This window comes from Micropterus salmoides, unplaced genomic scaffold (genome assembly GCF_014851395.1).
Source record: "Micropterus salmoides isolate LMB-PRFRI ecotype aquatic unplaced genomic scaffold, ASM1485139v1 Ms_hic_scaffold_12, whole genome shotgun sequence".
Lineage (NCBI taxonomy): Eukaryota > Metazoa > Chordata > Actinopteri > Centrarchiformes > Centrarchidae > Micropterus > Micropterus salmoides.
Window position 1 is genome coordinate 17668325 of NW_024040263.1, and position 25567 is coordinate 17693891.

The following is a 25567-nucleotide window of genomic DNA, read 5'->3' on the forward strand; positions in this document are numbered from 1 at the left end:
AAGATAACCTGCTGAAGTTCAAACAGAGCATCAGAATGGGGAAGAAAGAGGATTTAAATGACTTTGAACGTGGCATGGTTGCTGGTGCCAGACGGGCTGGTCTGAGTATTTCAGAAACTGCTGATCTACTGGGATTTTCCTGCAAAATCATCTCTAGGGTTTACAGGGAATGGTTGGAAAAAGGGAAAATATCCAGTGAGCGGCAGTTGTGTGGAGGAAAATGCCTTGTTGATGTCAGAGGTCAGAGAATGGGAAGACTGGTTTGAGAAGACAGAAAGGCAACAGTAACTCAAATAACCACATCGTTACAGCCAAGGTACGCAGAATACCATCTCTGAACACACAACACGTCGAACCTTGAAGCAGATGGGCTACAGCAGCAGAAGACCACACCGATTGTCATTCCTGTCAGCTAAGAGCAGGAAACTGAGGCTACAATTCGCACAGGCTCACCAAAATTGGACAATAGAAGATTGGAGAAACATTGCCTAGTCTGATGAGTCTTGATTTCAGCTGCGACATTCAGGTGGTAGGGTCAGAATTTGGCATAAAGAACATGAAAGCATGAATCCATCCTGCCTTGTACAAACAGTTCAGGCTGGTGGTGGTTTTGTAATGGTGTGGGGATATTTTCTTGGCACGCATTGGGTCCCTTAGTACCAATTGAGCCTCGTTTAAATGTGACAGCCTACCTGAGTATTGTTGCTGACCATGTCCATTCCTTTATGACCACAGTGTACCCATCTTCTGATGGCTACTTCCAGCAGGATAATTCACCATGTCACAAAGCTCAAATAATCTCAAAGTGGTTTCTTGAACATGACAATGAGTTCACTGTACTCCAGTGGCCTCCACATCACCAGATCTCAATCCAGTAAGGCAACGTTGGGATGTGGTGGTCGTGGAACCATCACTTCATGGATGTGCAGCCAACAAATCTGCAGCAACTGCGTGATGCTATCATGTCAATGGACATTTTTGGAAAGTATGACATGAAGAATTAAGGCAGTTCAGAAGGCAAAAGGAGGTCCAACCCAGTACTAGCAAGGTGTACCTAATAAAGTGGCCAGTGAGTGTATATACAGTATATAGCACTCCAGTGATAAAGGAAATCATCGCACACATCACTAAGGCACACGTGACAGTGTTTTGAGTGGGTATATTATATTTCATATTAATCCGCTGGCGAGGGGCAAAACTCTTTAGACCTCTTTCACTATGAATAAAAACTTGTCAACACCGTATATTTGATCGGTTATTATGGTCTGAATATTACTGAAGGCATATCCATGTCCATTACATTGGCACAGGGACGGCCAATAAAACTATGGAGCAGATCTCTGTGTTGCCAAGAAGAATAGTTGCCATAGCAACCTTGTATAGCCCATATCTTTACAATGAGACAACAATGAAGGTTGGTGGATCAGAGAGATGAGACTTCATAGATATGACAAAAACAAATATGCAAGCGCTATCATGGTTACCCTAATGAAAGGTAAACAGGAGACAGAATAATATTGCTGTTGTAATTGTTGTGATTTTAATTTTTCGGATTCACTCTGGGGATAAAACAGTCTACTAAGGATTGCAAAAAATCTACCATAATTAAGCTTCTGACTCTTTTCCACACCCTTTTAGATTATTATAGACTATCAACCCCTTGGAGATTAAGTAAGCACAAAGTTGCTGTGCTTGACTGGAAAGTTGACATATTGGAGAAACAGATTAGATGAAAGTCTTTAATTCATTATAGATAATTTCTCAGTGAGTCACCCAGGTTGTTTCAAATTCTACTCTGTTTGGTGCAGTGTTCTCTTTCATGGTTTTTCCCCCAAACTAGTCCTTGGGATGGATACATGGACGCAGCTGTCTCTTTTGTTTAAGCGCTGGATCTTTTGCTATTCAGTCTCAACACTGTCATAGAGGCTTTGGGCCACATATCACCCAGCAACCATGTCTGGTGTAGTCATGTTGAAATGCAGTATGTAACATCCATGGTAGAAAAACAAAAAGTAAGGAATGTGAGAAGAGGCGGATAGAACTTTTGTTTTAAAATGTAAAGTAATGAGAATGTAAACCAATTTACTGTTTACTGTATTTGTAACCTCAGTTTTGAAAAAGACAGTAATGGTTAGATGAACTTTACAAATAAAAATATCTTGGAAACAAAATCTATCATACAGAGCCTTAAATTTAAGCCTGTTCCCATGATTGAGCTACACAGTGGTCAAATATAGCTCTTTTCCCTGACGAAGACCTTCATATAGTCTTTTTTAGTGTGTGGGGACATTGAGTGTGTGACATGTTTCTGTTTCTCAGTTTTCACATTTAGACATAAAACCAGCTGTTCACATCAGCTGGAGGGTGTGTTACATCCCCTTACTGTGCTTTTCACAAGTCAAGCAAGAATTCAAGAATTTTTCCGAGGAGAACTCTTGGAGACGTGGAAGAGACCACGTAGCCTCTTAGGAGAGACACACTGTCACAGGTAAAGGAGTCAGGGAGAGAAAATGATGTAAGAAGAGAGGTTGAAGTGGACGAGCGGAGAGGAAGAAAAAGAAAGAAAGACGGTGGGAGGGTACAGAGTTGGGGGGGGGGGGGGGGGGGGGTCTTATCTTCAGGGTGAGTCATCCTTAGTGAAAACACTGCGAGTTCTCACAAGGAAAAGGGCAGGGCTGTCATTCAAACACCATAGTCCTGGACACCTGCACAGCTCACTGTGTATTAAAGGAGACAGCACAAACGAGTTGTTCATGCATGTGAGAAACAAATAAATGAGAAAGAAAATGTGTGTAGTATGTATACCTGTGCTAGTTTGCGAGCCCAGGATCAGGAGGGTGATCGTAACAAGAGGTACAGTAGCTGTCCGCGGGTGAGCTGTCACTGCTCTATTACTATGGTTACTGTGACTTGATGTACTCTCACTTCTTATTTAATTTGTTCATGCTATGTAATAAAGTATAATGCAAGGCTGCATGTGGTATAATAAATATAAATAAATGTGATCACATAGATTGCAGAGAAATATAAATATGAAGCTAGAGCCAGGAAGAGATTAAAAGCTTACCATGAAGACTATTTTGCATGGGGAAACAGGGAGCCTGGCTCTTTCCATAGTTCAAAAATACACCCATAAAAGCACCTCTAAAACTGGCTCATTCAATACGGATGTATTAAAGAGAAATGGATATGGATACTGAATACTCAATCTTGCTGCTCCCGTGGCCACTTTTTTGCAATGCAATTTGAATTGCAATATAAAAAAATCCCCTGCGGCCCAAAAAGCATTTTCCCCAAAGACCACCATTGTTAAAAAGACATCTGTAAAACACAGGACACCTCAATGTCAAACAATGTCAGTTATTCTTTGTCAAAGGAATGCTTTTATATTTGTAAACCTTTTCCAGAGACTTGAAAAGCTGTTTTAAAGTGTGTGATGTCATCCCAACGTAAAGTCTTTGGGCCCAGTGGGAATGAATGGGAGGGGCCAATGGGAGAAACACTAATGAGCATGTGCGGAGGGCCACACACACAACATGGAAGCAATCCTGGTAACTAGAAAGCTTTTTTGCCATATGCCCTCAGTGAGCAATTTTCATTCAAATGTCTGAGTCCAGTATCAAGTTCTTAAAATACATCCATGGCTCCGCTGCTGTTTCCCAAGAAATATTTCCAGCAAGTAACTCTGCAAAAGAACAACTTGTCCTTCAGCAGTGTTGGTATGTATTTTTTTTTTAAAACTTTGGTCAAAAAAAACAACAAACAAACAAGCTAGCTGTTTACCCCTGCCTTCTGTCTTTATGCTAAGCTAAGCTAACCACCTGCTGGCAATAGCTTCATATCAACTTCTCATCTAACTTTCAGCAAAAAAGCATTTAAACATGTTTCCCAAAATATCAACTTGTCATAATAGCCATTAAGTGAACTGCAGTCAGCCTCCTGTTGCTTACAAATGTTATTGCACTCCATAGGTGCAAGCAAGCATCCTTGCCAGACCAGGACCGAACATAGCCTCTGACGGAGGTTTGACAACAGGGAATACAATACTGAGGTGATTTACAGCAGCTTCGACCAGGACCAGGTTCAGACGGGGACAGGAGAGACATGAAGCAGGAGAGGAGTGAGTGGGAGGTCGGGCATCAGTCAGCGGCCACCTGTGGAGGCCTCAGCGGGGGTTACGGTGGGGTCAGTTCAGGGGTGCCAGGAGCCAAACCTGGTGAGAAAACCACCAGTCAGTACTGTTGTATCATCTTGGTTTCTCTTATGGAAGCGAAAACGCTCTGCAAATACGAAGAGCTTGGGTGAGAAGTGGGATGTTAAGGTGAACACATGCTGTCATGGCTTTTGGTCCTGGGCTTCTCTGGCTGGGCAAGGGAATGCAGCAAACTGAATGTCTTTGCTCTATCAATGCTGTTTGCTTGGACAAAAACATCTTAACATCTTAACACTAACCAGCTGTTATAACCAGCTGGTGAGTTTGAATGTACTCACGACTCCCTCGTTTTCACTGCCAAGTTGTGTCGTTCTCGCGATGATGAAGCTAATTAACTAAACTGCTAGCTTCCAACAGTCACAGCCAAAAAAAAGGCATAACAACAGTGCCAGCTTGAAATCCTTGTTCCTTGTTGCCGTTGTTGTGTCTTCATGAGTATTACTCCAACTTAAACTACAAGTTACAGCAATAAGTAGAAATAGACCGACTTCTCACTGCAACGCTAGCTGATTTATTCATCTGTATAAAGCTATTGTGCGCTCCATACCCGCCAACACTCCCGTTTTACCGTGATTCTCCCGTATTTCAAGGCCATCTCCCGACACCCTCCCATTTCGTTGTTCCTCCGAGAAAACTCGCATATAACCCTCAAACTTCACAATGAATTATCGTCAAACACAAATCCAATTTTTTGGATGTTTGTCTGACATCACCCAAGTTCCCACATCATTATGAAACATCTATGCACACAATCCACACACTCACCTGAGGCCCCATCCACACTACTGCGTTTTTGTTTTAAAATGCAGACCTTTTGCTACGTTTGCACCTCCTGTCCATACAAAAATGGCAAAAACGAAGACCTAAATCGGAGAAGTTTGTTAACGCTGCCAACCCTGTTTTTCATTTCAAAACTCTGGAGAGCGTCTTAGTGCGGACGGGCAAAAATGGAGGACGCAGATGTTCGCATTTGGCTCTCTGATTTAGTCTCATAAGTCATGCAAAGTAGAAACACAATGCTACTGAGAGAGGTTTTGACTTGGTATTTTTATTAAAATATTCTGTACTGTGCAAATAACACTTATAGCCTACACTTGTACTGAGCATGTGGCACTTTACTTTGCAACGACTCCCAGTCTGTTTTCCGCCGCCACAGCCGCTTTTAACTCCCGTGTTACATTACGTGTTATTGGTCCATGCAAAATAAAATCTGGTATGGTTCTTCGTCTGCATTACTTTATTCTTTCGCCAAATCGCCTGGAATAGACCATCTGCTTCATGTTTACACTGGCACTTGCATGCCCAGTGTATGTGAATGGCCACTAGATGTGTGTTTTCAGCATATACAATCTATGGTTTTCAGTCGTTTTAATGTAGACGGAGATCAACTCTGAAACACAGCTAAAACGCTGGTGTGGACGGAGATCGTATTCGTTACAAAACTTCGTTTTTAAACAAAGACGGAGTAGTGTGGATGGGACCTGACTGTAATGGGAGGAAACTGTAAGTGAGAGTACATCTGCTCCGTCCTCTGACTGTCCTTCAAGAAGACACTTGCTGAATCCAAATGTTTAAACTTTAAACTCAGTCTGTAGTTTTATATAATCTGACACTCACTGAAGTGCTCAGTATGTCTGTGTGACTTTGAAAGGACGCAGAAGAATGAGACTGAATGAAAAGGTCAAATGGGGAAATGCATTCTTACACAAAATATGACACAGGAACCAGAAACAGAAAATACCTGCATGACCACAATCACCACTTGTTAAAATACATTTATTATGTGGAATATGTGGCTCACTGAGATCAATTTAATATTCCATCCACATTTACTGTTTGAGAAGCACTTCTACTTCATTTATAATAGTAGAACTAGGGATGTTTTTTCCTGTTATAGTATGTTGTGGATAGCGTGTCATTTCCTCTCTTTGATCTGCCTTTGGTAATGCCTGCTGACGTTTAGCCCATCCATAGTCAAGGTGCAATAAAGGGGAACTATTGCCATACAACTAAGTGTGAGTGCTTTACAGCCTAATGAATGATGAAATGTGAGTAGACAACCTTGAAGGCTCTTCTAAAATATATCATGACATGACATTCAGATTACTCACTTTTACTGAAGCCTTCCAAACCTAACTGGAAAATCCTAAAAATCAGCCAAATACCTAAAAAAATATTTACTTTTATGTACACATATATTGTGTACATCTCAGTATATAATATTTTAGGTATATAGTATATAAATATATGTATCTATACTGTACAGAATTACTCTTTCTTATTATCTCTTTATAAGATACATTTAAATTTTAACGTGCAATCTGAATTTTTGTTTATGCACTATTAGTGTATTGCAAAGTACAGCTGATTGGATGATTCTACTGTATGTCTTTCAAGATCAATGGCACTTCACTCTCCTTGTTTACTCCTCTCACGGAGAGCGAGATATCAGAACTCCTGACCTGTAGTCATCTCACTACATGCCCAATGGACCCAATTCCTACCAATGTCCTCCACGCCATTTCTCCTACCGTGGTGCCGGCAATCACTTATGTGATGAATACTTCTCTGACTTCAGGAAACTTCCCAACCACAAAGGGTTCGGGTTACACCCCTACTCAAAAGCCCTCCCTCAACCCTACACAAGTTGAGAACAATCGGCCAGTTTTACTTATATCATTTCTATACAAAGCTAACGAATGGGCAGTCTTTAAACAGCTCTCAGAATTCCTCTCATGGGATGATCTCCTAGATCCATATCAGTCTGGTTTTCAGAGTGTCCACTCAACAGAAACGGCTCTGTTGTCTGTGACAGAAGCCCTAAGGTCAGCTAAAGCTCCATCCCAGTCCTTGGTTCTTATCCTGCTTGACCTATCAGCTGCCTTTGACAGAGTCAATCAGAGTATCCTGCTATCTCAGGCAAAGCACTCCTGTGGTTCCAATCCTCTGGGCGTTCCTACAATATGCCGTGTCAAGGACATTTGTCCTCCTCTCACTGCCTCACTACAGGGGTGCCCCAAGGCACTGGCTATCCATGGCCTCCCAAATCAAATTGAAGTCGCTAATGCTTGCATATAGAGTGACTACTGAGTCCGCACCCATCTACTTAAACTCCATTTTACAAGCTTACGTTCCTTCTCGGCTACTGCGCTCCTCCAACGAACGCCTGCCATCCTTACGCAAAAAGCAATTTCAATCCCAGCTGTTCTCATCTTTAACACCATGATGGTGGAACGAGCTACCACATACCATCAGAGCAGGGGCATCGCTCTCTAACTTCAAGAAGCTCTTGAAAACTCCGGGAACACTTCTAAGCCCTAACCTCTAACATGCACTTCATGGGCTCTTCTTCAGTCTCCTTACCGACAATTACGATTGATTTTATTGCACTATTTTGTTAACTCTTACTTCTTTCCCTAGGTAGTTACCCCATTGATGTCAGTTTTCTATAACTGTGAAGGTGAGGCAGATAAAAATCTGATTCAAATACCTACAACTGAGCAAAGTGAATATAATACACACAATAATAATGCAGCGAAATGGAAGTAGAGGGGGAGAGAAGGGATGCACAGAAATTTCTCTGAAGGCAGAGACATGGGACATGCTTTTTCAACACTGCAAAAGAGTGGAGAGGAGGCAATTTGGAAGGGTGTCAGATTGTTGCTAAGAAGTAAAACTTTTCAGGTTGATCTTGTGGAGGTCGGTCTGCTTTGAAGCATGTACTGGAAAAGTTATTTGATCCTAGTAGGACCAGGACTGTGTGTCCTGGCTAATTAACAATCCAGTGACATCTTGGCACTGATGATACCAGCTGGAGCGAGCCTGCTTTCTATTCTTTTATGTGCATAACCATAGTAATGATTTGTACTGTATAATTGTCGGTGTATAACAGTTGAATATAATTATGATGACATTCAATAAAAGTAATTTTATACAACTTATACTTACATATACACATAAATATTTTGTCTTAATATCATCTGTCAGTCTCTGTCATGTAGTTCTGTTTTACTAAAAACAGTTTCCTACTTTTGTGTCCTGTGTCGCTGTTCAGTCCAGGGGGTTCTAAATAACAGCAACACTCAGTCACCAGAAATGAGTGCGTGGGCAGCACTGGCGCCTTTACTTGGAAGGTTGCCATGTTCCATTAACTCTCTCCTAAAGTCTCCAATGCAGAAAACAAAACTGATTTCCTCTCATTAAAAAAAAAAGCAGCTGTGACTCATCTCCCTGTCAATCCTCTCTCCACGCTTTCTCTCTCTCCCAATGTGTCCTCAAAACACTCCCCCAGCATCTCTAACCAAATAATCAAATGATTACGATGCAGCAGGTTGCCACGTCCCAGGTCTGCCTCCCTGCTTATCTCCCGCTCATTATGTCAGCAGCAACGTCATGCAAATGTGGGTTTGCTCAGAAAAATGCTAAAGTAGCAATGATAGAGCGTGACTGTGTGAGCACCTGCAGGCCTCTTTATATTTTTTGGAGAGAGTGTGACCATTTGTGACTCTCACTTTTGTGTTTTGATGATTTATTTTCTCCCTTTTCCTCCTGCTTTAGCATTCATTGCAAGTCATGCAGCTTTGGCTACATACCTAAAATATAATTTTTTAACTGCAGGGGTGTTTCTGACAGACACTAAATAAACCAAATACATATGTAATATTCTGCACATCACTGGCTGACTGTTTAATAAACAGATGAGCACTGCAGGGGAACTTCCAAGTAGAGGAAAAGCATACATACAGGTGTTTAACAGAGGATTTGTGTTTTTTTTGTCAGTATTCAAGGTAAACTTCACAACAACAAATTCACAAAACCTAAAAAAATGTTAGGTGGGGAGATTACTCTAAATATTTGCCAGTATACAACTGGAGCATGAGACTTCTGATAAAGTGCAGCATTTGATATCAAAGTCACTCTGAAGTCCGGATATTTTTAGCACTGGATGGTTGCAGAATCACCTTAGAAACGGCATCTAATTGCAATGCAGAAGTTAAAATTACAAGTCATTTTCAGCCAAGCTAAATATAATGAGGTGCATTCTTATTTCTGCTGTAAAACATGAAGTAAGGCAAAGTCAGTGGCTTTCTGAACAAGCTTTTCAATCACTTAAGGCATCACTGTTACACCTACACAGTATTTATTAGCCTCCAGAGCATTCGCGGCAGTCAGAATGGACTGTATGTTTAAACAATATGTTGATCATAATATGTATTCCCTTTCTTTGCAAATTAATATTCATATGTAAAACAGCACACTGAGTCCATGCTCAACATTCACAAGTCAGCATCTCTCTCCTTCTATGGAGCAATTGGTTCTTCCCTTTAAATAAAAAGGGGAGGAAATGGTTAACATTCTTTCATTTAATATTTTGGCTCACTGTATATGAAAGATAGACATCCATACACATAGTTACTTATATGTGGTTTTAACTTGTAATGTGTACTGCATATACTGTACAAGTGAATAAGCTGTATATTATACAAAAACCAAATAACCAGCCACAGCTCTCCAAGGTTAACTGAAAATCACAGCATTCGGCAGTTTATTCCCAGTGGTTAGAAAATATGGATACGTGGATAAAGCAGAGATTGACAAATTACATGGCAAATAAAACTAAATGGAGAAATAAGGTGATAAAATAAATGGTATCTCAGGGACAGGAATTTAACTGAAGTCCTTTTGTTTTGTGAGGATGAGAAGTTCATCAGTCAAATGATGGTGGGTAAGATTATTTTTATACGGGGGACACCTAGTGGTCAGTTAATGCTAAACACTGTTCACAAGAACTCAAGTGCTTTTTATTGACACTTTGAAGATCCGTTGGGTCTTTAAATATCATATTGGCCCTGGAATTCAGGGGGTAAAATGTTTGAGGCGAAAGAAAAGGGGAATGAAAGAAGCTGATGGGTAGAAAAACACTGCAGTTAGCAAAACTCTAAAATGGCAAGAGAGATGGGAAGTTAGGAGGGAAGAACATATTTGACTCACAGGACAGATTTGAGCTATATAAAAAAATGTGACACCTGGCATCAAAAGTTCTCTGTCTTCATTATTATTTATCAATATTTAAATATCCATGCATATCTGGCAGTTTTGTGTGCTTTGTGTTGCCTATTAACTACAAACTTTGCAAACTTTACATTTATGCTACAAAACAAAACATAGGTTACAACTATTTACAAAAAATACAAAAACCTACTGTAACTAATATTAAAAATTAGTCTCAAGTCTTTAGTCACCTCACAAAAAAGGTCAAATCCACCAGCTGGTGTTCATGGGACATATATATGGGCAGATAAAAACTAAAAGGATAACGCAATTTGCAGTCCTAACACAGAATACGACTAAAGCATCCTTGTCATTGCTTTGAAGCAATGCTTTTTATTTATGTGCCATATTTTACTCCAAGAACAAGCAATTTGTATAAATACACGACTATTGTGGGAAGAATCATTTTTATCTAACTTTTTATCTGTGCTGTAGGGGCAGTCAAAGCGTGTTATTAGGCTACTGTAGAAATTGTTAGCTGTGGCAGACCCAAATGATTTGTGCCGACAATCTGCATTGCTGACAAAAAGCACAGAACTGTATTAGGCTACCTATTAACTATATCACGGTGGCTGCGGGAGAAATATTATTCGCTGTAGAAATAACACCATTTTACTCAGAAAGCTAAACACGAACAGGTCTCCATTCCCGTCAGCAGTACTTTGCCTCCATCTTGCGGTCACACAGAGTAAGTGCAACTGCAAGTGAAGAGCGGGACCTCCGTTTTGCCAGATTCTGATTCTCCGCCAAGTTCAGTTACACGTCAGTAGGGGACCTGTACTGGTGAGTGGACGTGTACAGCGCGCGTCAGCCGGTTCCCGGATGCGCCAAGCAGAAACATGGAACGGGTAGTGGTGGAAGTGCCGATCAACAACGGTGAGATACATTATCACCTGCACGTCTATCACGCCTTTCAACCACTTATATTAACATATCCTGAATGGCATTTTGGTGCTCTCGAGTCGTGCACATATGCTCCTCCTCCTCCTCCTCCTCCTCCTCCTCCTCTGACGCATGGTTTGGCATTGAACGTGCTGTATCCTCTGTAGGACTGTCAGTGCATTACAGACTATTTGCCTGGTTTTTGTGTCTGAATTCTTGTAGCTGTGGGCTACCGGCTGCTTGCACGTGTGTACTGTGACAAAGCTGCTGTCCCACTTACCTCTCTGCACCAACGCAGACCCAATTGATTCTCCATCATAGTAGTTGCATGAAAAAAACATGTAATTACAGCAGTCGACTGTGATTGTAAAATAATCCACGGAATAAAATAGGCTACAATTGTTGAATAGCTATATAAATCTATCATTGTTTAATACCACTGGTACACTCATGTTAGGAAGTACAATGGGTTTGGTCAAATAATTGTATTAATGTTTTTAAACACTGGGTTTCCAATTTTCAGCTCTTACATATGCCAAAGTTGGACTTGTTGTAATAATAATAATAATAACAATAATAATTTTGATCATGTAGGCTAATATATATTGATATAATTTATTTGTTTCCATGTGAAGAAGGTCAGAACAATTTTGAAGGAGATCATCTGTGTGGTACGATGGTTCAAATTCATCCTCTCACCTCACTGCATTTCAGCATGTTTATAGGCTGCATCAGTTCTATTCTACTCACACTTTCAGGTTTTTCCCTCGCTGGCCCTTCCACAACACCACGGAAGCGTCAGGTGCGTTTTTCAGCACGACATGACATCATCCTTCTGCGGGAGGTCATCGCCCAGAACCCCTTTGCCTCCAAAGAACCAGGTCAGCCCTGTTATTAAAGGACTAATCACTAATCACTTAAAACACTCTAATAATGTTTAGATGTAGAGAGCTGCAGTTCCTGCGTGAAAAATGTAGACAATGTGTTGTCACGTAAAAAATATTTTTAACGAAGCTACAATATTGTTTAATAGAGGAACATTTTTCATCCATCTAAAACAAGATTAACAATGAATATCAACCTTACAATTTACTATTAAGTGTAACCGTTGTAAAGACATCCCTGTGCATATTTCCTGTGAACATGGACATTCCTGTGTACTCATGAGCTGATTGGATACAAACAAATGGCCTCATCCATCTTTATCAGGACGGATCTGGGCTCGTGTGGGGGAGATCATTACTGCAGCGCTCCAAGATGAAAACTTTGAGGTGGATGCCAGGAGGTGTAGAGAGAGGACCATGCTGCTGCTAGACTACTACAAGAAACAAGACTTCCCCAGTCTGCGCAGGTTGGTTCAGTCACATATGACCCACATTTCAGGAGATGTTAAAAAGCAAACTGTACTGTTTCCTGAGGAAATAGTACAGTTGGAATTTGATTTGTTTTGATTTGACAACCTTTATTGTCCCTGAGGGGCAATTTGGTTTGCAAACAGTAGTCAATACACATCATAAGTAAATAAATAGAAGACATACATAACATACAATAGATGTTTTAAACATACAGTAAAGTTACCATGAGATATAGAGCACTGTGTGTCCATCAGTCCTGTATTAGAGTATATAACTATGCCTACAGTTTGTTTAAAAACCCAACAGCTGACAGAACAAATTATTTCAGATATCTGTTGATTTGGCCCTCCTAGGGAAATGTTCCTCTGCAAGAAGAGGGTGTTGAGGGTCCACCAGAATGGCCTTCACCCTCTGAGTGGCTCTAACTTGATAAACATGGCCAACATCATTCAAGTTAGTGCCAGTGGTATTTTTGCAAAGTTTAACAAACTTTCCCAGCCTATTTTTGTTAACCATGCTAAGGCACCTATATTGGCTTACTGTCTCTACTGCTCTGTCATTGACAAAAGTCTGTGCAATAACAGAAGGTTATCGGCTAAAGTCGATAAGCATCTCTTTTGTGTTAGAGACACTGAGTTGCAAGTATGAGTCATCTCACCATTTGATGAAACTGACTGGTCCATGGCCCACCTTATGGTCCTGCAGGCGGACAATCACAGAGTCATCTGCAAACCACCCAAATGTGTGGTGGAGATATGTGCTCGGCCTTACCAAAAAGAAGTTTAATATTTGTGTGTGTGCTTTTGGTATATTCAGGTTTGGAACAGAGAGGTTGTACGCTGAAAAGGAGGATCTGCTCCATGAGGTTTTGGAGCTGGAGGCTGAGAAGGGGCTCCTGGCCAGCGGGGAAAGCACAAAGTACCAGGTGGGTGTGAGAGTAAGTGGTGTCGTGTTAGCAGAAAAGATCAGGTAAACTTATGTGACACCACCAGGGAAGAAAATGTATTTTTGAAGAGGGTGTTCTTGTGCACGTGAGCTGGTTTAGAAAGTCAGATTGGCCGAATAAGTTACAGATTCCATCACACAGCTTCAGGCTGCAATTTCTTTATTTTGTCAACAGCAGGACTTCTATGTTAAAGAAATTGTTCTTGGCCAAAGATTAAATTAAAGTGTGTGAATTCTCACAACTGAGCTTAACAGTTTTATACAACATGGGATGAATATTAAAACCACAGTTTGTTGTATAGTCCAGTGGCTCCAAAACTTTTACGCTTATGACCCTTTAAAATAAAGTGTGAACCTCTCAGATTGTTTCATCTGAATAATTATTAACGGCCAGAAGAAGCAAAAGTATCTGTCATTTTCACTTGAAAAAAGCTTGTTCAGAGAAAAGTCGCAAGATTTCTGCCCCCCAGGTGTCTTTTATACAAGTAACAAGCTGAGATTAGGAGCACACTCTTAAAGGGAGTGCTCCTAATCACGTTTGTTACCACTATAAAAGACACCTGTCCACAGAAGCAATCAATCAGATTCCAAACTCTCCACCATGTCCAAGACCAAAAAGCTGCCCATGGATGTCAGGGACAAGATTGTAGGCCTACACAAGGCTGGAATGGGCTACAAGGCCATCGCCAAGCAGCTTGGTGAGAAAGTGACAACAGTTGGTATGATTATTTGCAAATGGAAGAAACAGAAAAGAAGAACAATCTCCCTCGGTCTGGGGCTTCAAGCAAGATCTCACCTCGTAGAGTTGCAATGATCACGAGAACGGTGAGGAATCAGAACCAGAACTACACTGGAGGATCTTGTCAATTATCTCAAGGCAGCTGGGACCATAGTCACCAAGGAAAAACTTGGTAACACACTACGCCGTGGAGCAAGGTCCCCCTGCTCAAAAAAGCACATGTACAGGCCGTCTAAAGTTTGCCAATGATCATCTCAATGATTCAGAGGAGAACTGGGTGAAAGTGTTGTGGTCAGATGAGACCAAAATCGAGCTCTTTGGCATCACCTCAACTCGCCGTGTTTGGAGAAGGAGGAATGCTGCCTATGACCCCAAAAACACCATACCCACTGTCAAACATGGAGGTGGAAACATTATGCTTTGGGGGTGTCTTTCTTCTGCTAAGGGGACAGGACAATTTCACCACATCAAAGGGACGATGGACGGGGCCATGTACCGTCAAATCTTGGGGGGAGAACCTCCTTACCTCAGCCAGGGCATTGAAAATGGGTCGTGGATGGGTATTCCAGCATGACAGTGACCCAAAACACATGGCCAAGGCAACAAAGGAGTGGCTCAAGAAGAAGCACATTAAGGTCCTGGAGTGGCCAGTCTCCAGACCTTAATCCCATAGAAAATCTGTGGAGGGAGCTGAAGGTTCGAGTTCCCAAACATCAGCCTCGAAACCTTAATAACTTGGAGAAGATCTGCAAAGAGAAGTGGGACAACATACCTCCTGAGATGTGTGCAAACCTGTTGGCTAGCTACAAAAAAAGTCTGACCTGTGATTGCCAACAATGATATTGCCACAAGTCATGTTTGTCACAGGGGTCAAATACTTCTTTCGCTCATTAAAATGCAAATCAATTTATAAAATTTTTGACATGCGTTTTACTGAATTTTTTTCCAGTTATTCTGTCTGTCACTGTTCAAATAAATGTACCATTAAAATTATAGACTGATCATGTCTTTGTCAGTGGGCAAACATATAAAATCAGCAGGGGATCAAAAACATTTTCCCTCACTGTATACATTTAGTGACCCCCTGGTGGGCTCCAGCCCTTGGTTGGGAACCAGACTAAATTGTCTGGGATTAGATATATCATACAATATGTGTTTATCTGGCTTTACACATTTGATTTTTGATCTTGAAAGTTTAAACTCATTCCACACTTTTTATTATTAGGGCAAGGGTGCCCATTATCTCATCAAACCTGTCCATGCAGTCGATGAACCACTTTTTTCCATCTCTGTTAGTTATAGTTTATCTGCTGTAACACTTCATTAGAACTGAGGCTAAGTCAGCAGATATTTTATGTTTTCTGTAAATACTTGGTGACTTCCCTTTTCTTCCTCTTGGTAGCATTCAGCCACAAGTAAACTTGGATCCCAAATCTGTTACTAAATGTTGCTGTTGCTTAATTCTCGTTTTCTTTTCTTATTGTTGTTCAAGTGATATTTAACCTTGTCCTCATCTTTCCAAGGATGATGAACTGAGAAAGCGAGCCATGGAAGAACTAACTCTACCAGAGCAGGACAAACCCAACATCACTATCACACAAACACCCACTGCAGGTAAAATATACTTTTAAAGAACTACACATCTTATAATGTGATACTTGAAGTATAGGATGATAAGAAGAAATCAATAAGAATAAATTAGCCAATCAGCTAAAAAAATCTAATTTAAGTAATACACCGTCCAAAATCTGGGTGAAACATACACCTGCTGTGGTCTTGAAATGTAGCTTGCATTGTCTTTTGCTTTTATGGAGAATAGAGGTTGTGGTCAGTTTGGATTCGCAGCACCTGCCTTTTCAAGTCTACAGGGGAGTGTTTCCCACTCAAAATACAGACTTTCGTGAAATCCGTCAACCCATCCCTCAATTCCAAGTTCGGACGCATGTGTATGTGCCCTTCAGCAATTAATCTTTGCCATCCCCATGGGTGTTGCTCTGTAGCTGACTGTTCCCTTCCGAAATACCATTCAGAAGTACATTTTACATAATTCCAGCAGAACCAGAAGAAGACCGTGAGGAAATGGCAGATGTTTCAGCAGCACCTATGGCCAAGCGGCCTTGCCAGTGCTGCTGCCAGACTTACTCTGAGATCCTCAGCTTCCTGGAGAAACGCTCAGAGGCGGAGCAACGGCTGCGGGAGGAGGAGCTTGCCCTGCGCAGGGAGGAGCTGGAGATTCAAAGGAGTGAGGTTTTTAGGAGGGGTGATGTTAGTTGTTTTAGATGAAGTTATCAGAACATTAATTAAAAACTAAAATGGGGATTCTTTTTAAAGATGGAACCATTAGTAAACCATTAGGCTCTAAAAACCTTATTTATTTTCATCCTAGACAATTTTTTTTTAAAATTGATAATGATAATCATTCTGAATTTCCATGTGCATAAAAATCTGGGATGTGGGCAGCGATTCAGAAGTCTGGACCCAGGCTAAATTAAAGTAAGAAAAGGAAATAGGAACATTTACTCTTCAAGAATGAACACATATCAGCGTTGACGTGCAATTGTTACTGTAATGCCAGTTAAAATGGATAAAATCTTTCATAAAATTGATCAAAATAAAGGAGTATATGCAGACTGTTATGCTGTCATCATCCTCAAAGGGCACTGAATTCCAGATTTCATTTGCCTTTTTTTTGTTACTCCCAGGTAAGATCACTTTGGAGAGGGAACGTCTGGGAGCTGAAAGAAAAGAGAGGGAACGGAGATTTGAGCTGGAGAGCCAGGAGAGGCAGGTCATCTTGGACCTACTTAAAGAGAAGGTGCTGAAAGGCTGACGCTGACGCAAAAAAGGTCAAAGGCTGGAAAATGGGGAAAAAACATACTCCTCTAAAATGGGAAAGGAAACTAAGGAAACAGGAAGTGAAAAGATCAATGGTTGATGCAGGTCACTGACATGGTAAAATAACCAAACAAAATCTGACTGAAGAGATGAACAGTGAACTGAGATTTAAAATGGAGGGCAGTAATGCAGGATTTGCAGCTGTCTTTGTCTTGTCTGGTGCACAATGTACCAGAAGAGACATAAAACTAATGACAATGTTTAAAAGGTGCAATATTTGCCGAAACCAGCTGCACAAAGCAGATCCATTTAGATTTCAATAGATGCCCTGCTTTTTATTTTTCATCGCACAGGTTGCATTAGGATTTAAAAGCACTGCAATTACTAGAATGTGAAAAAGGTATGCTGTTGTTTTATAGGTGTGGTGATCCACTGAGCCAAACCTGGCAGACAGGTTCACCATGTGCAAGGATGGTCTGTTGCACAAATGTGGATAAATGCATTTCCTTATGTAACAAAGACATGTTTTAATGTGTCCTGTTCACAGTGTAAGAGACACCGTTCTTTGTGCTCCCAGGATGAAAAAGGTTGAGGAACAACTAAAAAGCTGTATTTTTAAGTATTTAACATTAAAAGTTCAGGCTTTTTAAAAATCCTGTAGCATTAATACATTTATGACTTTACACATGTTTTATTCACACACTACTTTTTCAATTTGAAGACCTTTTGATTAAAATATAAGTAAAACTATATTTTACTGACTGTAAATCCACTGCACATTGACTGGTAAGCACTTTTGTAGAGCAAACAATACAAGCCATTAAGTGTGTGTCCCTATTCCATAGATTATACAGAAACAATGGAGCTATTTTTGAACTGAAATTACATTATGTGTTAATGTCACATTTTAGCACTGCTACATTCCTTTTGCTATATAGTTATTAGTCAAATGCATCTTAACATAGGGTGTTTCTTTTTATTCTCATGATTTATTAAATGATCTGGCTTTTATTATATGCTACTGTAAACTTGTGTATATTGTTCATTAAAAAAAAGTTTTTTCTTTAAATACCCACAAAATAACCTACTTTGTATAAAATAAAAAGTTTTGAGAAATTAAAAATTTAAGAAATTTTGTTTAACCTAAAAAGACTACAGTGTGACTGCACATGACTGTAGTCATCTTCCAACTGGTTTAGAAATAAGGAAGTTTATGCCACATATAGGGCTATGGTATGATTACTAATTTATTGAGTCATTATTTTTATAATAACTATGAAATTGGATTTGACCCTAATGCTTATGTCCCTATTAATCCCCTGAATCTTAAATCTGACTTGAGCAGGGCACTGTTTTGAAGCTGTGTCTCTTTGCTAGGAGACCAGCAGTGGAAAGGACATTTTTTATTTACACTATACTTGAGTGTTTCCATTTGGTGCTACTTACAGTGAGGAAAATAAGTATTTGAACACCCTGCTATTTTGCAAGTTCTCCCACTTAGAAATCATGGAGGGGTCTGAAATTGTCATCGTAGGTGCATGTCCACTGTGAGAGACATAATCTTAAAAAAAAAAAAAATCCAGAAATCACAATGTATGATTTTTAACTATTTATTTGTATGATACAGCTGCAAATAAGTATTTGAACATTTGGTACAGTAGCCTTTGTTTGCAATTACAGAGGTCAAACGTTTCCTGTAGTTTTTCACCAGGTTTGCACACACTGCAGGAGGGATTTTGTCCCACTCCTCCACACAGATCTTCTCTAGATCAGTCAGGTTTCTGGGCTGTCGCTGAGAAACACGGAGTTTGAGCTCCCTCCAAAGATTCTCTATTGGGTTTAGGTCTGGAGACTGGCTAGGCCACGCCAGAACCTTGATATGCTTCTTACAGAGCCACTCCTTGGTTATCCTGGCTGTGTGCTTCGGGTCATTGTCATGTTGGAAGACCCAGCCTCGACCCATCTTCAATGCTCTAACTGAGGGAAGGAGGTTGTTCCCCAAAATCTCGCAATACATGGCCCCGGTCATCCTCTCCTTAATACAGTGCAGTCGCCCTGTCCCATGTGCAGAAAAACACCCCCAAAGCATGATGCTACCACCCCCATGCTTCACAGTAGGGATGGTGTTCTTGGGATGGTACTCATCATTCTTCTTCCTCCAAACACGGTTAGTGGAATTATGACCAAAAAGTTCTATTTTGGTCTCATCTGACCACATGACTTTCTCCCATGACTCCTCTGGATCATCCAAATGGTCATTGGCAAACTGAAGACGGGCCTTGACATGCGCTGGTTTAAGCAGGGGAACCTTCCGTGCCATGCATGATTTCAAACCATGACGTCTTAGTGTAACAGTAACCTTGGAAACGGTGGTCCCAGCTCTTTTCAGGTCATTGACCAGCTCCTCCCGAGTAGTTCTGGGCTGATTTCTCACCTTTCTTAGGATCATTGAGACCCCACGAGGTGAGATCTTGCATGGAGCCCCAGTCCGAGGGAGATTGACAGTCATATTTAGCTTCTTCCATTTTCTAATGATTGCTCCAACAGTGGACCAAGCTGCTTGGCAATTTCCCCGTAGCCCTTTCCAGCCTTGTGGAGGTGTACAATTTTGTCTCTAGTGTCTTTGGACAGCTCTTTGGTCTTGGCCATGTTAGTAGTTGGATTCTTACTGATTGTATGGGGTGGACAGGTGTCTTTATGCAGCTAACGACCTCAAACAGGTGCATCTAATTTAGGATAATAAATGGAGTGGAGGTGGACATTTTGAAGGCAGACTAACAGGTCTTTGAGAGTCAGAATTCTAGCTGATAGACAGGTGTTCAAATACTTATTTGCAGCTGGATCATACAAATAAATAGTTAAAAAATCATACATTGTGATTTCTGGATATTTTTTTTTTGATTATGTCTCTCACAGTGGACATGCACCTACGATGACAATTTCAGACCCCTCCATGATTTCTAAGTGGGAGAACTTGCAAAATAGCAGGGTGTTCAAATACTTATTTTCCTCACAGTATATGCAAATATTGTACTTTTCCCTCCACTACATTCATGTGAAAGCTGTAGAGACAACTTTGTAGATTCAGATTTTTTATGCAAAACAAACTCTGTTGGAGATAACGAATGAAATTTCCTCATTTATATATACAACCTTTATTAAATCAGGGAATCTCACTTTTGCATAGTCAGACATAACAAAACAGTCACTGACATCACTAAATAGATTTGAAGATGAACGTTTAATTTTATCATTTGGTGTTAAGCAGGTGGTGGTGGAGAGCATTGTCTTACACGTTGGTCCAAAATCTATAGGTGTGAATCTGGGTTGAGATCTGGTGACTGTAAAGGCCGTAGCATTTCATTCACATTATTTCCATACTCACCAAACCATTCAGTGAGCCCTGGTTAAAGAAAGCATCTGCATTTTATGTTTCTCCACTCTTTTATTCAGTTTTGTTTTCATTGAATATGTCCCCAGTCTGTATGTGCAGGTTAAAAAATAGGATGCCTGTTTAAACTACTAGAAACACATAAAGTAACTAAAGTGATCTCTATCTTAATATTCTGCCCATGTATTACAGTAATTATCATTAACAAATGCACAAATAATGTATGGAACATCCAAAGTGTCAGAATTAAATGAAAGAATAAATAAATAAATGGGGAAATATATGCAAGAAAGAATGAATGAATAAAAGAATAAATAAATAAATGCAGAAATATATCAAAGAAAGAATGAATGAATAAAAGAATAGATAAATAAATGGGGAAATATATCAAGGAAAGAATGAATGAATAAAAGAATAAATAAATAAATGCAGAAATATATCAAAGAAAGAAAGAATGAATAGAAGAATAAATAAATAAATGCAGAAATATATCAAAGAAAGAAAGAATGAATAAAAGAATAAATACATACATTTGCTTTTGCCTTTCCCCAAGGAGACCTGTTGTCATTGCTTTTCCCTTAGAGACCTATTGTGTATTGCTTTTTCCTTCCTCTTCCTTAACTGTCAATCAGCGTGTTGTGGCCCGCCCACTAAATCAGGTCGAGCAGCCGATGACTGATACTATTTTCAGTGTCCATATGCTGTCCCTGGAAGAGTGTTATGATTGGTAGAAAGTTTTGAAGGAGTTATGCTGTGTTCGAGACCAGTCGGAACTGGGATATTTCCCCGTTGAAATGTCTGAATTCCCACATCAAAGCGTTCCAGGTGCGTGGTGGTGCATGACGCCGAAAGTGAACGAAAACCATGGCTAACTGTCACAAAGTGTACACACAGTTGCACCCTCAGCAGTGTTTTAGGTGTTAATTAAAAGGATGGCAGTTTAACTGCAACAACTGACATAAATAGCCTATAGTTACTAGTTAAAGGTTCAGTGTGTAATATTTCTGAGGATCTATTGACAGAAATGCGAACAAATATCGCTACAGAGTGCGCGTTTCGTCACTACCTTGAAAGAGAAGCAGCAGAAAAAGAAGCAGCAGCAGAAGAAGAAGTAGTAGCAGGAGCAGCAAAAGCAGAAGAAGAAGTTGTACGTTTCTTACTACTAGGTAATAGTAGAAGCTCTCCTTTATTAGAAGTGGAATTTTGGATAAATGGAGGACCACAGCTATTATTTAGCACAAGAACTGACGGAGGGTGAATCTGCTTTGAAGAAGCGAAAGTATGATGAAGCCAGACTAATATGGGAGCGACGCAGGCAGAAATCACGGGTAAACATCGGTGTGGCTTTTCCCAGATGGAAGGGTCTAATGAGGGAAAAATGTCTTCAAAGCAACGCCGAAGTTGCCTGTTTTCTGCTGGACAGGTAAGGTATTCCAACTTTAGCAATGCAAATGAAAACTGAAAACTGAAGCTAGCCATAGACACCGTGAGAAGTGACGCTCATATTAGCCAGCTAAACTTTTACTACCCTGTTAGAAGAAATATGTAACGTTAGTTGGATTGTTATTTCGAAGGTTGTTCTCCAGCGCTTTGTCTTCGTTTAGTGGACAGAAATGTGTCTTTTGTGTTTGTGAGACAATAAGATTACAATTAACGTAGACTAACCATGTTCTGTACACTTTGCTCACTTCACTGCACTCCACTGACCACCACGCTGTTGTTGAGAGCCTGACAAGCATGTTTGTATGCTCATTCCCTGGGGGAATACCTATTAGACAGTTTATTCTTTGATTGATGTCTTTTGAACCAATAGTATTTGAGATAGGTGGGGAAAAGTACCTCCTCCGCATGTGTACGGAAATTCATTAGGGTTAATGGTGTTCCGTACAGGCTATCAACAGTGTTCCGTACAGACCGAATAACTTGATTTCAATGGCGAAAATGGACGTTATTACATGTACCATATGTGAGTTATTAATTTATTTTAACAGAGAAGAAGTTATTTAAATTAATAATAAAGGTCAGGACATTTAATTTGTTTAAAACACAAGTTAATTACTGCTTTAATAAGCTAGAAGGCACGTGAGTTAAGCATGAACCATGTAAAATGTTAGTGAACAACATTACCATATCTTTCTGAAGAACAAGAATAAGGGCAAAAAATGTGCATTTGTTAATTTTTTTTTAACCTTATCTTAATCCTATATAAATACAAAACATCATCACTGCACACAGGATGACATGCAAATAGCGTCTGTGTTGACAGACGTGCTGCCTGTCACAGTGTGAGAGTGGCGCCAAGCGGTCATTGCCCGGAATTGATGTTTAAAAAATCCTATTTCAAAGAATTTATTCAACAAAATGTAATATATTTAAGGATTTGTCATAACATAATAATCATTTCATAAAGACTGTAGTACTGTGCGAATCATTAATTCAGACTAAATGTACATTTTCGCTACTGTAGTAGTCTCCCTACCCAAGCTGCTTTTTGGACTGTAGCTTGCGCACCCTCCATTTTCAAGCGCAGTGGGTGCATCTAGCAAACTTACTGAAATCACACTGAAACAAGCGGCGGGGGGGGGGGGGTCTCTTTTTTGTAACATTGCATGGAGCATGGTGGCTCAGATTAGCAAGCTAAATGTTTACTACCCTTTTGGAAAACATTTATTTTTACTGCTAACAGCATTATGATAACAACACTGTATGCCTATCAAGTGACTAATTATGATTATTGTCAGAATTTGCTTTAGAAACAACGTAATAGTTTGTATTGCTTCTACGGTGCATACAAAGGTTACCACAAGCTCAAATTATGGCTGTCAGTACTGATTTGTATATTTGTATATTGAATATTTTGTAGAGCACCCTTGATCCTCACCTGACTATGGCTTTGTAAACTTTATCCATGATGTGGTTTATAATGGACTGTGGTACAGAAACAGTGACAATGTTACACACTCTTCGCTTACGTTTTCTATATTGTCTGTCGGTGATCATACTTGCACTAGATGTGATAGTTTTTGGGATGTTCAGTTTATTAGGCCAGATGAGCAAACCCTACCAAGATGTAACACATTGTGGATTACAATACAGTAATGTATTACAGTTGTATGCGACTGTGTCATGTAGCACTTTTATTGATGCTGCTGCTGTTTCTCCAGCTACGAGACAGGTCCTGCAACAGCGACTCCCTTGAAGTGAAAACCTTTGCAAGTCCCAGCTCCAGCATTGTCTAGCATTGGTGCTTCTAGTGGAACAGACCGGTAAGTCATGCAAAACAATATATTAATTTTGTCCTAATAGCTTTGATTAGAAACATGAACTTTATGATTAGTATGTAATTTTATTTTATTTTTGGTCTATATCTACTGTTGAATGAGCATATGTGGGATATACACAACTTGCTCTGGTTATTCTTTACAGAGATGCACATCTTGATGTCATTCCAGAAGCCACAGAAATTCAGGGCCTTGAACAAAGGTAACATGTACACATCATAACTTTTAGCCCTGTATTGCTTTTCTCCAAATTTTCATAATATATATTTGTAATATGTTTTTTGCAGCTTACATGACATGAGCATTGTTGAGGAGGACTTGGAGGAAAATGTTTTCAATGACCCAAATGAACAGTGTGTACGTAGTACTCCCTAATTACATGTATTATTTTTCTGTGATATTTTTTGAGAAGCTGCAAACACAGGCACCTTGAATCGGAGCAAATGCGGGGGAAAGATGTGGATCCAGAGAGACTCCCAGTGCCACAAAGCTTTAGTGGATATAGTTCTCAATAAGAGGTGGCAGAAAGATGTTCACAACTATCTGCGATTCAGGTAGTGTGGCTATACTTTTTCACACTGATGTATATTAGTAATATTTGTGCTTACTGCTCATGTACACAGAAGTATGTATTTGTTTGTTTGTTTGTTCTATCAGATCGACTGCAGACCTAGAGTCATTCCAGAATCATATCCTGATGTATGCCAGCAAGCGCTATGCTTTCAGCCAACCAGTTTAGGAGGCAAGAGTTGTGCTTACTGCTTTGGACTACAATTTCCACCGGAACCGACCAACAATGAAAACGTTGGACGGCAAAGAGATGTACGTTTTACACTTATATAATATTCCCATTCATAGTACAATATTCAGCCAATGTTTTATATGCAATTGATTGTCTTTACACTCAAGGTTTTCTCTTGTTCTACTTGCAAACTGATATTAAATGGTTGTAATTTGTGTAATTTCAGTTTCAAAATATTGTATAAGAAGAACGCTAGAAGATACAGCGTATATGCCTTGAAATATGAAAAAACCTACAGATACATTAACGAGTTACAAAGAAGGATTGTGAAGAACAGACTGGTGGAGTGGGGATGCCTAGAAGGAGGAGCCTTCGACCAAATGACCCCAGACAGCTTGGTTTGGTGCCCCCCGTACCTGCACCAGCCACATCAGACTTGTTACAGAGACAAGTCAGAAGAGGTCTAGGTAAGTTACATAAATTTGTTGCCTATGTTGTACCATATTACATGTCACTGAATGATATTTACATTACAATATAGTCTGTAACTATGTTTGATGGCACTGTCTTCAACAGGACCGTTATTCCAACCAGCATCTGATGTCACTGACAAAGTCATAGCTTTTACTCTTCAAAAAGAGAAATTTATTAACATTAAATTCTGTTCCTACCTTCCTCCAGTGGTAATTTTATGTTTTTCCATTTTGTACACGTTTCATCTTATTCTACTAAGTACACTGTGACCAGTGCATATTATTTTCAGTAGGTAGCCTAAATTACAATTTACAATTTTGAACAGTAATGAAAAGTAAGGCTACAGTTTTCCCCTATTATGTAAATATAAATAACTAAAATTGGTATTGGAAATGTTATGGCAAAGTTTGAAATTGTCATACTTTTCTAAACACATGTACAAATGTATATAATGAAAATTAAAACACCATGTGCTTCTATTTTTTACCTTTTATTTTTTCAATACCATAGAACTGCAGTTGAACAACTATAACACAATATATAACTATAAAACATACATCAAATTTAAATAAAGAGGGGAGAAATATGAATAAATATATAATAATAATAATAATGATAATAATAATAATAATAATAATAATAATAATAATAATAATAAT

General features: G+C 39.7%; 1 protein-coding gene across 2 annotated transcripts; it reads left to right on the top strand.

Moving 5' to 3' along the window:
• The first annotated feature begins 10617 nt into the window (after positions 1–10617).
• Positions 10618–18194, top strand: si:dkey-45d16.4 (scaffold attachment factor B1). Of its 2 annotated transcripts, none has more exons than XM_038713797.1 (7): positions 10618–11140; positions 11905–12027; positions 12356–12497; positions 13318–13426; positions 15709–15799; positions 16242–16427; positions 16888–18194. In XM_038713797.1, exons 1-7 carry the CDS (start codon positions 11104–11106, stop codon positions 17013–17015), a joined length of 816 nt encoding a protein of 271 aa, XP_038569725.1. In that variant the 5' UTR covers positions 10618–11103; the 3' UTR covers positions 17016–18194. The 2 variants fall into 2 exon arrangements, with proteins under 2 accessions (XP_038569725.1, XP_038569724.1); XM_038713796.1 differs by having other exon boundaries at positions 10619–11140; positions 16239–16427; positions 16888–18193.
• Positions 18195–25567: the final 7373 nt, after the last annotated feature.

Coding starts and splice junctions, on each gene's coding strand:
- si:dkey-45d16.4 (XM_038713796.1), top strand. CDS start 11,104: ATGGAACGGGTAGTGGTGGAAGTGCCGATCAACAACG. Junction 13,427..15,708: donor GGGAAAGCACAAAGTACCAG/GTGGGTGTGAGA, acceptor CATCTTTCCAAG/GATGATGAACTGAGAAAGCG. Junction 15,800..16,238: donor CACACAAACACCCACTGCAG/GTAAAATATACT, acceptor ACATAATTCCAG/CAGAACCAGAAGAAGACCGT.